Below are 13,201 nucleotides of genomic sequence, written 5' to 3'. Positions count from 1 at the left end.
ATGTTTCCACGTGTTCTTCTGGTCTCCACTGCTCACCCTGCATGTTCATAGAAGGAGTGAATACACTCTCTACTGTTCTTGTCCCACAGCTTTATAGTCTTATCATCGCTGGATGACACAATCAAACGATCGTCTGGAGAAAACCTGCAAGAGATGCATTGGGAATTTTTAAAACAAAAATTGGCCTTAAGCTAAACAACCTAGTTCCAATTTTTCTAATGGCACTAACTCATTAAAGTTGTGAAAGAAAAGGGATAAATATACAGGATATTGAGAAGATTGTATATAATTACACATATAAGTGAAAATGCAACAAATGCAACAAGCAAAATATGAAAAGTAGAAATATTTGTAGCAGCAAATAATGTCCAATTCCTGGTACTGTATATTGCGTATATAGTTTGGAACAAATGTGCGTGTGTGTGTCTCATACTTGGCACAGCGGACCCAGTTGATGTGCTGGTTGAGAGAGAAGAGGAACTTTTGCCTATGGACGGTCCAGACTTTGATGGTCTTGTCGTCGGAGGCCGTGACCAGAGTCTGTCCGTCACCGGAGAAGTTAACGCTACGCACCGTGCCTGTGTGAGCCCTGAATACTGTCGACTCAGCCTTCCTACACAAACACACACACATAAAGACAATGATAAAGTTAAAAAAAAAAATCCAAAACCACTGGGTGCTCAGCAGTGTGTACCTTCCTCAGTGCTGGGAGAAGCAGGACACATTCAGTATTCAGTAAAACTGTTTTAGTTTGTTACATTTGTAAATATAATGAATTAAAAAATCTGGTATTCTGGTGTTTATTAATTGTTGAAACTAAGATCGCAATATATGCATAATTAATTGTGCAACCTTAATTTCAAGCCACTAACTCTACAATATCCCTATTTTAATGTCTGACAATGAACTTATGTTCACAAAGAGCACTTTGAAGAAAGAACAATATTTTATTCATTGCTATATATGGTAGTTATTACACACAATCTTTGTGTACCGCTTTGTATACCTTGTCTGAAAAAAATGTTAGAGAGCAAGTGGTCATATCTCCTACAGCATCTAGCATCTATCTAGGGTCAATTCACTTTGTATTCAGTCAATTCAGAAAGTTGATTTTCTACAAAAATAAAATATAAATGTTATAAATGTTATAATATAAAATGTTTGAGAATGAATTATCTGTCATTAATTGGTGAATAGAAATTTCACTTTGAATTGACTGTATTAAAAGTAAATAGACTCTGGTGAACTGTAGACAGGACAGAAGTGAAACACTATGCTTTGGATCCATGCAGCCACAACACATAAACGCCCAACACAGGCAAGTGCACCAGTTTACTCAACAGCCAGCGAGGGCACCAACAAAAAGAAAAGGGGAATACTTTAAAACTCACATGCTGGGCACCCAAAGGCGTACAGTCTTGTCTCTGGAGGCGGAGGCCACCAGGTGGCCTGAGGGAGAGAACTGAACGGATAAGATGGCATCTTTGTGTCCATCGAAGCGATATGCTCGCATCTGAGGTTTCATGTTCCAGATCATCACACAGGAGTCCATGGAGCCTGTGGCTGGGAGAGGAGCAGGTGGAGTGAGCACATACAGTACTGCATGAACACAGAAAAAATAGACCCACACATAGGTGCACGCATAGAGATATTACCCAAACAGCAAAAAAATAATCATCCACAGAAACAAACAAATATATACTCATCAATAGACACAGAAAGACAAAAGCAGACAGCCACAGAGACAGATAACCCACATACAAACGCTTCAACACACACAAAAGTAGTAGCAGTTACCAATCTGTTTCATGTTGCAGCTGAAGTCCACACTTGTCACATTGTCTCTGTGGCCCTTGAAATGCCTCTCTAGGGTTGGATCAGACTGTGCAGAGTGAGTGAGAGAGAGAGAGAGAGAGAGAGAGAGAGAGAGAGAGAGAGAGAGAGAGAGAGAGAGAGAGATAAAATGTATGGCTCTGGTCCGTTTTCAACGTAGCTTGTTAGCAAGAAAGCCATAGCAGGGTAAAAAGAAGCATAGTGAAGCCTTTGGCTAGCAAAACACACATTCGTTGACATTGGTCATAGGAAATGCAACTGAAATGTAGGCCTAGCTATTTTCTGGTACTATTGGCTGAAGTTAGAAACGGAATACATCCCGTATAGACTGTAGCGGCGCTGTTTCGCTGTTTACTCGTCACGGCTCCTTGACTCCAATACAAAAGCCCGCTGCGATACTAGAGAAGCCAGCATGTCAGCACTAATTTTAAGGGTGGCAGTGAAGTTGCAGTCACGCCTGAACATCGGTCCATATGAAAAAAACGAACGCGGAATTACGCGGCGATTTTGCATTTTGTGCCTCAAATCCACAGATGCTACTTTGTTTAACGCCACCAACAAGGAAGCGGTGCGTAAAACGTCATACGCAGCGACAAGACGAGGAACCAATGACCTTTTACGCCGCACTTTCCTGTTTCGTAGTGATAGCAACGGGCTGGGTTACCAAGGAAGTGTAAGCTTTGGTGAGACTCGCCATTAAACTCGGAGAAAGAGAAGAAGAAATCTCGGTGCCCTATGCTTTTATCCGAGAGGAAACTTGTGACATGGCTGAGCTGCACGTTATAGGTCAGATCGTCGGGGCCAGCGGCTTCCCGCAGAGCAGCTTATTTTGCAAATGGGGCGTTCATACGGGAGGTGCATGGCGGCTTCTCTCTGGCCTGAAGGAGGGTCAGACCCAGGTGGATCTCCCCCAGACTGGAGATATGGCGTACTGGAGTCATCCGATTGATCTGCACTACACGACCAAAGGACTCCAAGGCTGGCCCAAGCTTCATCTGCAAGTCTGGCACCAGGACTCGTTTGGACGTTGCCAGTTGTACGGCTACGGGTATTGTCACGTCCCCTCCAGCCCCGGACACCACCACGTACGCTGTGTGACCTGGAGACCGCTTGGGTCTTGGCAAGAGCAGTTTGCGCAAATCTTTGTTGGCGGCGGCCCCCAGCTACGCACACCGGACCTTATTTACAGTGGGGCTGACAGATATAGACTGCATACTGAAGCCATGGGGACCGTGGAGTTGGAGCTGGGCATCATCATGCGACACTTTGACAAATATGGCGTCGAGTGTTAACAGGGTGAAATTCGTGGAGAACTGAAAGGGACTTGACGAAGTTGTGATGGATTAGATACTGTGTAGATGCAGGACTAAACTACAATTTTATACTTTTTTTTTTCTAAATTACGTTTGTGTTTTTATATGCTAGTGTTATGTAAATAAAGAAATTCTGTTGTCTAAAGACAAAGCTGAAGTTGGTTCCTTTTTGGCATCTTATTAAGGGAAAACTTTGTAGTAGATCAACATTTTATCCTCATCCTTCAGCTAAAATTCAGTTACAGTAGTCTTAAAATTGTTTCCAGACCAAGGGTTGAATTATTCTGGGCCACAAGTGCAACAATTTATTTATGAGCAAATGAGAAATATTTTGAATCCAAATTGGCCCAAAATGGTTTCTGCTTAGAAAAAAAGGCAAACAAATTGCCAGTAGCCTACTGCCTTTTTCATGGCAGTTTGCAAGCAGTGCCCACTTGTACTTACATGAGCAAGTTCAAAGCATCAGCTTCAGGTTTAAATTATTTTGTGCCAACAATATTACCACTGATCTAAGAAAAAAGGAGCAAATGTTGCCAAGTCAAACTGGCCTGATCTCAAAACGGCATCCAAAAATGGCCCTGAGATATATTTCAGACCTGTTTAATTATGGGTTAAGAATTTTCAGGCCAGGGAAAATACAACTCATAGCAGTCAAAAGAGCATCTCATCTCATCATCTGCCTGGACAGAGGCCTATTTATAATGTTCTCAATAGCAGAAAACCTGGCTTCTTATTTGCAACATTGGGTTTGTTCAGCAGTGTCTTAGTGTTGCATTTACATAGCATGTTTTCAAGACCTAAATTATTTCGGGCCTCCATCATTACAAATGGTATATTGTATGATGTGAGGCTCAAGACAAGTCATGACTGTTAGTACGAATCTGACATTTCATGTAATCCACATATAGTGCTCCATCCAAAGTGTTTGTTTCTGTGCAGCTTTCAAATGAGTTGGCGCTCTGTGTGTTTAGTTAATTTAGCACGATTTAAAAAAAAGTGGTGATCATGCACTCTCAGACAATCTGAATGAAATCATTAGGTTTTACTTCACTTTTGCACCTGTACCCTCTGACAATTACTTGCTGAAACACATTCAAATATTCATGACAAATAATTAGAACCAAGAAGCACTGACTTTATTTGATCCCAGTCTGGCCTGAAAGGTTGTTGTTTTTTTCCATTTCCAAACAGTGTCTGGTATGGCCTTCTAAGCTATTTCAAAGCAGGCCAAACACAACACATAAGGGTTACAAGGGGAATCTCATGTATGAGGAAAAACAAATCTCATGTTGTTAGACAACAGAGAACCTGGCTTCTCAGCTGCAGTCTGTATTATGCTCTTGACTGATATTTCATGGTATCATTTCAAGGATTTAATGTCTGAGCCCTACCAATGTTACAACTGATTCATAATGTTAGCCTTAAGAATACGCTTATTAGCTTATTCCAGTCTGAAACAAAAATCTCTCCAATATTTAAACCCCAAAATGATGACATGAACATACAGTTGGGAACACAACACTTCAGCATTACAGCCTAATAGTCCTAATGTTTTCTGACTACAAAGTTGCCCTGAAAACGGCTATAATGCTGTACTTGTTTACATGTTTGAACCTTGAACCCTATCTGCAGATCACAACTTCTATATGAATTTATAGTCATAACTGAGTAGTATCAATGTCCCAAAATAATTTAACTGCATTCAGTAATTGCATAAAACTGTACGTTATTGGATCATAATATATGTTAAGCAACATTTAAATATATTACCCTGCAAATGCTAAGTTAACTTAATACTAAGGAATTATTTTTGTAGTTGCAGGAGCATTTACATTTACATTTCATCATTCATTTTCTCTTCCATTGATATAGCTCGCGGATGAGAAGCTACGAATAAGGAACTAACTTCAGTGGCTCACTTAGCAAGTGTTTGCAGCCTCACTCACCAACGCAGAAGTCATCTTTCCTGATGTCGAAGACAAGCACCCGGTGAAAACGACGTGTTAGTTTTACTCCTGAAATGTAATCGTATCCTTCTTTTTCATAACAGTGGAGGGAAACAGACGAAAAGCTTCTGACAGCTAACCGGTTAGCTAACGTTAGCTCTCGCAGCAACCATCAGTTGCTGACAACAACAAAGTGTATTTTCAGTTTACCCGCCGCGATTGGGCGCCGACCTTCCGGTGTGATTCTTAAAGGGAAAGTTGGTCGTTTAATTATCGTTTGTCGACTAAAAGTTAGATGTCACAATTTAATGTAGTCCTACAGCATGGTTAAATAAGATTCTTGTACGTTGGAAACAACTGCGCAGAACACTGATATGATATTAATCCATCTAGATATTTGATAAAATGTGAGATACAGTATTTCAAAATCATGACACTATATTTTCTACCGCCAGGTGTCAGCAGTGTGAAAGGAATTGGAAAACGATAACGACTGTGTCCCATCTTTTCCATCAATGGAAGTTACATCAAAGATCTTCTAAAACTACTGTATATATCTCATTCCATACGGATATGGTTGCTCTTTTTTCCTCTCTATAACTTCAAATTATTCACTGTAGGCCATAGGCGCTCAATACACATCTCCCCGTACATTTCACAGAAACAATGCTTCAGAGAAAAGAGGAAAGTAACAAAATGGCTATAACCTCCTCCAAAAGTCGATTAGAAACCAACTGACATTTTCACTTCCCATATGGAATCAGTCCTAGTTTAAAATGACTACCCAGATGGCTACCCAGAGTTTACTTGTACCCAGAGTGTACATATGTGGGTTAAGACCCACAGATCTTGTCCTAACTTTCAACAGGGGGTTACATTTGTTAGCATCTGACAAGAGTTGCCATTAGAACATGCTGCATTGAAAAACAATACAGGCGTGTGGTCTCTAACAACACTCACTAAGGCACTGACATCCTTGTGAATAGTTTGTATCATCAACATGTCTTTGTGTCTTCACTATAACACATACCTGATCTATAATGTTGTCCACCTATCTATAGCTTGACATGCTGCCAAATAAGTGTAGGCTATTAGCCAGGGTAAAAATAGCTGTGTGTAGGATATAAAAAGCATGGCCTATACAGTGCATACAGTAGATTTAGAACAGGTGGAAGGAGTAAACAAAGGCACTTCCAGGTTGATCATGATAACTGAAATATCCCTCAGTGCATCTAAAATAGCTGCCATAGATTTGTTTATTTTTATGGAAATGAACATTGGTTTATCTGTGGACAAATCATGCCACTCAAAGAATTTCCATTTATACATTTATACAATGGCGACACATCAGCCCTCTGTACCAAACAGGATAATGATAACATTATCACATATATCAAGCAAGACAATGATAACCAAACCCCACACACCAAACAAGACAATGGGTCTTAAGTGTACAAGACAAATGACCATTCAAGAATTCAGTGATGGTCACTCATGGGTTATTCATTCAAGAAACCATTCTATAGTCATTCTGCGGACCAATCAGATGTCGAAACACGGGCCCTTCTGGACCTCATCCAAATCCCCTTATATCTGCAGCCTGACCCTTTAAACTCTTAACTGTGGTTCATCTCGACTGTGGCCGTGCGGTTGCTATGTTAGGTAGCCATCAATTCATACCATGGTTTTAAGGTGGTAAGATACCTTCCTTACCCCATATTTATAGTATGACTAACTGTAATTATGTTGTTTTCACGTTGTGGTATTAGTCTATTTTCACATCATGGAGTCATCTCTCTGTTTTATGATGGATTTTGCAAAAGCAGGCTGCACGTCACCTGGTAACCCAAGAGCAATCTACCTGGAAAGTTATGGGAAATATTTAACTTAAAATACGTAATACTTAAGGCTTTAAGGCTTTGGGTATCACAAACAGCGAACTAGTTGTTGTTGTAAACATAAAGCATTCTCATGAAAGTAACCTCTGTGTTCTCTTGTATGTACTTTTTATAATTTTATGACTTTTTCACCTAATATGTGTTCAGTCTAGAATTATTAATATTATCTAGCAGTGTCTCTGTCCAAGCTCTGTGTGTTTAGGTGTGTGTGTGTGTGTGTGTGTGTGTGTGTGTCACAGGGTGGGGGAGGAGGGATGTTAAAACTTCATAACCCAAACAGGTCTATTATTTCAATGTTTACAAACATTACACTACACAAACATTACTACATTTAAAGCCTTAAAATATGCATACATTTTAAAATATAAAATGTATGGCTAGTTTAAGTGTTTGTGATTGATGAAAAATTTAGGCAAAATAGTTCAGAGAAAAATATATTCAAAAAATATATTCACTGTAATCACTAGGCAAATAAAGTGAAGTTCAAATGAAAAATTAGAGGGGAGAAAAACCTATCAATGCTGTTCAGATATTTGGTTAGGTAAGACTCTTTGTTAAGCTGTTGCATTACACCTCTCCTATTACCAACATCTTTTTCATTTTACTTCCTTTTACTGTTTGCCACAGACTGTGTTGCATGTGAGCTATAAAGGGTCACAGTACCAGTTTGCTGCACCCTGATGGCGTCATTTCTATTCAAACCAAGAGGATAGTCAAGTATTATGCAGCATAGTAAGATTAGAATAGAATTTCTTCTCCTGCAAGCCTCATACTCATGTAAAATGAAACACAGCCATAGTTTTATGTTCACTCATGAAATATGGAGTCATGCTACAACTACAAGTATTTTTTATGAAGTTGATCATTCCATGGGAGTAATTAATAGCCTTTGGTAAATGTTTATGACCAAGTTCCAGCACATGTTGATTAGGAGGAGGGGTCAGATGGAGAAGGAAGGAGGAAGAGAGACAAGAGAACAGACAGGAATCCATTAAACCACAGGTATGTTTCTTATAAGCTAGTGGTAAAAGGAGTGTCGTAGTAAGATGTTTGCTCCATTTTAACGTCCAAACATACACCATGGAGTGAAATCTCTTTAAATGCTTAAGCAGAGGTTTAAATGCTGTTGCAGAAGTCCATCCAAGGTTAGCTAAGGCTTTGAGCCTTGTCTTGTCTCTCTCTCTCTCTCTCTCTCTCTCTCTCTCTCGCTCTCGCTCTCGCTCTCGCTCTCTCTCTCTCCACCAATCAGATTAGAACATATAGGAAAATCCAACTATTCAAATATGAGATTTCTAGCTTCTATTGGTTGCACACTGACTGATATCTTGCCAAGTGTACTCGTTTCCTTGATAGGTTTCCTATCTGAAGGCCACTCAAAGCGAGCTCAAGAAACATGTGAGCGAGTCCAAGGCTACCAAGTATCCACACCCAGAGCCACCCTGCATATTACCCAAGGCCATTGCTATATAAAAGTATGGGCTGACTCATTTACAATTAATCAGAAATGACACACACACACACACACACACACACACACACACACACACACACACACACACACACACACACACACAGTTTCCTTTACAGCAAGAGAGGAAGTTTTTTACTGGTTATTGAGTAACTTTTGACTGCTGTTTAAACCTCTGAAGTGCTCTAATCTTATCTCATTACTGAGCTTCTTAAGGCTCTGTGCTAAACTGTCACAGGCAGCCATGTGATTTTCTGAAGCCAGTAGGTAGCCCCCCTGCCCTGCTGTCTCAGTAACAGCCTTGCTTGTTGACAGTTTCACTGCAGCCAGAACATCTATCTAGAAATATTTTTTCACTTTTTTAAAAATTTTTTTTATATATATCATTTTGAAATCATACAGTGTGTTTTAAATAGGTTCCAAATCACCCAAACTCCATCTGTTCCTCTCTGTCTTAAATGGAGTGAATGGATAATGCTTGCATGTTTTGCACTACAGGTTTGAAAAAAGTAACATCAAACCAAAGGCTGTCATTTTATAAACCGAAGTCTGGAGAGATGAAACTGACCTGAGCTTGTCTGCATCAACATATGCTTGTGTGATGATAATATGTTTGTGATGTGAATGACTGCTGATGGCAGCATGTCAGGGATGAAGTATGTGGCCTAAAGCCTCACAGCAGTTTTCTCTCACTCTGACAAGATCAATAACACACAAACAATGGATGATGCCTGGCTTTAACAGTCCTATTTGCCTGGACATACTATTATGAAACCAGTGTGGTTTCTTGTGGAAGAAAGCAATAGATTTGTCATGGTCAGCTCTGAATGTAATTTAATTCAAAATCACATTTATGTATCCTTAGGATTGGCTACAATTGATATTTCAAAAAAGTAGAAAATACATGGCATGCATTGCATCTTATGAGTTATAAAACCACACAAAACATAAACTTGTTGATGAAAACGTGAAGAGCCATGGGATGGGATTTTTTCTTTTATAGTTTTCTTTTTTGTCACAGTAGATACACATAATGGCGAAGTTGCGTGAGAAAACAGAGAGCATGTGCCAAAATATACAGTTTTCTCCTTATTTCTTTCCTCATTCTTTTTTTAAGATACGCCTCACCCTGTCAACCCGTCTGAGGACAACAACCTCAAAGAGGGAATTTCTCTCAGAGGTTGCGCTCCATTGTCTGTCAGACATGAGGCTGGAGCTCTATTTTTAGAGCCAAAAGTAAAACACTATCAGTCTAATGAATGAGGAAATGTGAAGACGTGTATATCCACTTACAGTGGCATTTAAGGTTGCCCACTTAGAGGTGCACCATTGTCAACCATATTGAGACATACTTCGCATAGGCGTGTTACAATAGAAGGAATGTGAAGTATAGAGGTACGCTAAGCCTATCAATATAGATGCACAGAATGTGGTGCTGTTTGCTAAATGCATGAGCTTAGCAGATCTTTTTCTCCAACAATGGTTGCAGTGTCAAAAACATGATGCTCATAGTGCATGAAACAATTGCAATCATTTCCAAAGCGTATTCTCTGGCTTAAACACTGGGTAGACAATCCATTATGTGCTCCAAACTGTTTATGAAAATGTATCACTAATAAAAACAAATCACATGTCTTGCTATGTAAAGCGGGCAGCCAACATTGACTGTTTGATTCAATGATAGAATGGACAAAAAAGCATGAGCACAGTCTGGTCTTTGGTTCCACACACACACACACACACACACACACACACACACACACACACACACACACACACACACACAGCAGTGGAGAGAGAGTTAGATCATTTTGTGTTCTGTCCTGTCCTGTGTGTTCTGTCCTGTCCTGTCCATTTCTCTGTCTTGCCCTGTGTAATGTGTGCCTTGTACCATCAGGGGGCTATTGTCCTGTCATGCTATATTTGTATATGCATACTGCTTATGCTCTCATACAGAGTGAGTTAGAATAAGTGACGTTGTAAAAAGTCAGTATTTGAAAATATTGCAATTACATGCAAATGCAAAGGGACAACGACACTATGCTAATGAACCAGGAAAGAGGATTTTTTTCCCCTCTTCTTTTGGCCTACAGAGGTTCATTGTCATGCGCTGAATAGGAACTTTAAAAACATGGTCAAAGTCCAGTAGTTGGCTTTACTCAATGAAAGTAAATAATAGACCCCAGTAAACCGTGAGCAGTGATCTGCAATGAAATTGAAATTCTATGCCACTTTAAAAAATGTTCGATAATGTGAATGTTAATGTAGGACTTGGATGGTACCAGTTGCATTGAAACATATGAGTTAAAGGTTATTTCATGGCCGGTCTATCTCTTGATTGTGTTGCCTAAGGGGGGCTGATCAGTGACAAGGCTGACAACAGATCTGCGTGGCAATGAACTTGTGATGAAGGCTGTGTACCCTGTATCTGTATAGTTACATAACATTAGTGACCTACAAAAACCTCATTATCTTTGCAAAGTTGTCTTTCCAGGAATTGAGAGAAAAAAAACGAATTGAATTTCCTATTGACACCTATGTTTTTATGTTTCTGGACATCTTACAATGCACTGTGATGTGAACCATGGTCATCAAGCAAGATAACTGCTCATTTGCACGCAACACTGTAATAAGAAATTCAATGACCGATACAAAATGACACTGTCATTATTGCAAGGTAGAAACTCAGCTTTTACCCTACATTGTCTTTATCTTTCTCCAATTTCATGCTCCATTATTTGCCTGATGCCCTTTTACCTACAACTAGCTGGCAGCATAGAGAAGCACGCCCAGTCATGAGAACAAAGTCATGAAGCTGCGGCACTTTTTATATTCTGATACCTTCTCACCCATAACGCTATCTGATGACTAACAGATATAATAAAACAATATATCACACAAGGACAAGGCATCTGAAAAAAACTTTAAAGACTTTATCCATTTGTGTTGGTTGGGAAATTAAACTACTGTAATGCACTAATGATAATATTCTCATCTGTTTTGGCTGGGTTATGATGTTGTTGGTATTGCGTGACTAAGGTTTATTGAGTGAACTTTGATTCTATCAGCAAGGCCTTCCGCCAATAAAATAAATGTTGTGCTTGGCAGAGTGGTGAGCTGCAGGAAGGAAAAGGAATGGCTGCCTCACCCAAGATACTACGCTGTTACCCTGTGAGTGGACGCTTTTGTTTACAGTGCACTTGTACAACAAAACCCTTTTCATCATCCTTTGTGTTACACACATGCATACACGAATACACATATACAATGCTCTCTCTCTCTCTCTCGCTCTCTCTCACACACACACACACATACACACAAACGCATACATACACATACTTGAAAACTTATGCAATCATATACAAAATATCTTCTGTTTGTGAAATCTGTGATAATAAAATATGAATAAGTTGCAATCACTGCAAATGAGAAAGTGCATAGGGGAATCTCTCTCTCTCTTTCTCTCTCTTTGTCTCTCTCTCTCATACATACACACACACACACACACACACTTAAACACCTAGGATACATGAAGGGGCCAGGTTTAAACACGAATGGCCAGCTGCTGTCGGTTAACTGGTGTTCAGCTTTCAAAATGACCCACTTTCTGTACAAACCCGCACTGCCAGGTACCTCTAGTGATAAACACTGGAGTTTATGTTGTGAAAAACTATTCTGTTGTGTTGTCCATCAAACCAATTACAGCAGACTGGAAACCTACCAGGAAGAGGAGAAATCTGAGAAGGAAACTCTAGACTATATAAAGATACCAGAGATCCGGTTTGACTACCTCTGTTACGGTGAAAGAAAGAGCCTCAACCATTAAGATATGCTATCTTTACACATCCTTGTTCCTGGTTAGGCATCAGACGGGCGTGGGCACAGTTGGACTCTGGTCTAACTAGGGTAAAGGCTGCAGCAACCACACAAGTTTAAGCAACATTTGTAAGATAATAAAGATTTTTAAATTAACATTTTTGAGGGAAGAAAGTCTACTACTACTACTACTACTATACTACTACTACTACTAATAATTATTATAATAATAAATACTCAACTTTGAGCATCTAAAAATATCAAAGCTCAATTTCACAGAAATGAAGGGAAAACTGTAAGAATGAAGAAAGAAAAAAGAGTTGTTCTTTTCAATGCCATCACTATCCTCATTTCACCTGCCACATATAACCTTGTTTGCCAGTGGAGGAGTGTCTCTCCGAGGCCTGGGGGCATGAGAGGCCATGAGGGAGGGGAATGTCCAGCTGGTGGGAATGGACATGCGTCAATCTCGTGAGCAAGGAGCAAGGCCAGCCTGGTCCTAACTTCACTGCTGGGACAGACTCCTCATGCACTGTGTCCAATATACCAGTCCACTGGCTTTTACACTTCTTTTGACGGGACCCACACTTTCAAAATTATTATTCTTTTAGGATAATGCCATCCAAGCCAACGGTGTTTTATTTGGTAACACTTTATTTGGATAGTCCAATGTTAATACTCAACTATCAGGTGACAAAATAGTAAATGTTTTACAACATTAAATTGTGACTTGCTTATTTGTTGCATTTCTGCAGACTGTGTAACCCTGGTCCTGACCTTAGCCTAACCCCAACCCTAACCTAACCCCATTTCTAACATTAAGCCCAACCCTAAGATTAACCCTAAACCAGACATCAATTATCTATCAACCACTTTTCACACTATTGTGAGCATCACCTGAAACTAAATCGACTTTAATGTTCACTT

At 39.7% G+C, this 13,201-nt stretch overlaps 2 protein-coding genes across 2 annotated transcripts in view; one reads left to right on the top strand and one right to left on the bottom strand.

Moving 5' to 3' along the window:
* Window positions 1-1,873, bottom strand: part of poc1a (POC1 centriolar protein A) — a 37,550-nt gene extending 35,677 nt beyond the window's left edge. Inside the window, exons 1-4 of the mRNA XM_071922179.2 lie at window positions 1,798-1,873; window positions 1,392-1,563; window positions 434-613; window positions 37-144 (exon numbers count right to left, since the gene is read on the bottom strand). Of these exons, the coding sequence (XP_071778280.2) occupies window positions 37-144; window positions 434-613; window positions 1,392-1,563; window positions 1,798-1,810 (473 nt within the window). The 5' untranslated portion in view covers window positions 1,811-1,873. The remainder of the gene's footprint in view (window positions 1-36; window positions 145-433; window positions 614-1,391; window positions 1,564-1,797) is intronic.
* A 626-nt stretch (window positions 1,874-2,499) lies between these two features.
* Window positions 2,500-3,257, top strand: b9d2 (B9 domain containing 2). The gene has a single exon (XM_071922182.2). The coding sequence runs from the start codon at window positions 2,598-2,600 to the stop codon at window positions 3,123-3,125; it is 528 nt and encodes a 175-aa protein (XP_071778283.1). The 5' UTR covers window positions 2,500-2,597; the 3' UTR covers window positions 3,126-3,257.
* Window positions 3,258-13,201: the final 9,944 nt, after the last annotated feature.

The sequence above is a fragment of the Centroberyx gerrardi genome, chromosome 5 (genome assembly GCF_048128805.1).
Source record: "Centroberyx gerrardi isolate f3 chromosome 5, fCenGer3.hap1.cur.20231027, whole genome shotgun sequence".
Lineage (NCBI taxonomy): Eukaryota > Metazoa > Chordata > Actinopteri > Beryciformes > Berycidae > Centroberyx > Centroberyx gerrardi.
This window is presented reverse-complemented; position numbering and strand designations above follow the sequence as displayed.

What these genes read in the sequence shown, in the direction of transcription:
- b9d2 (XM_071922182.2), top strand. Translation starts at nt 2,598, where the DNA reads ATGGCTGAGCTGCACGTTATAGGTCAGATCGTCGGGGCCAGCGGCTTC.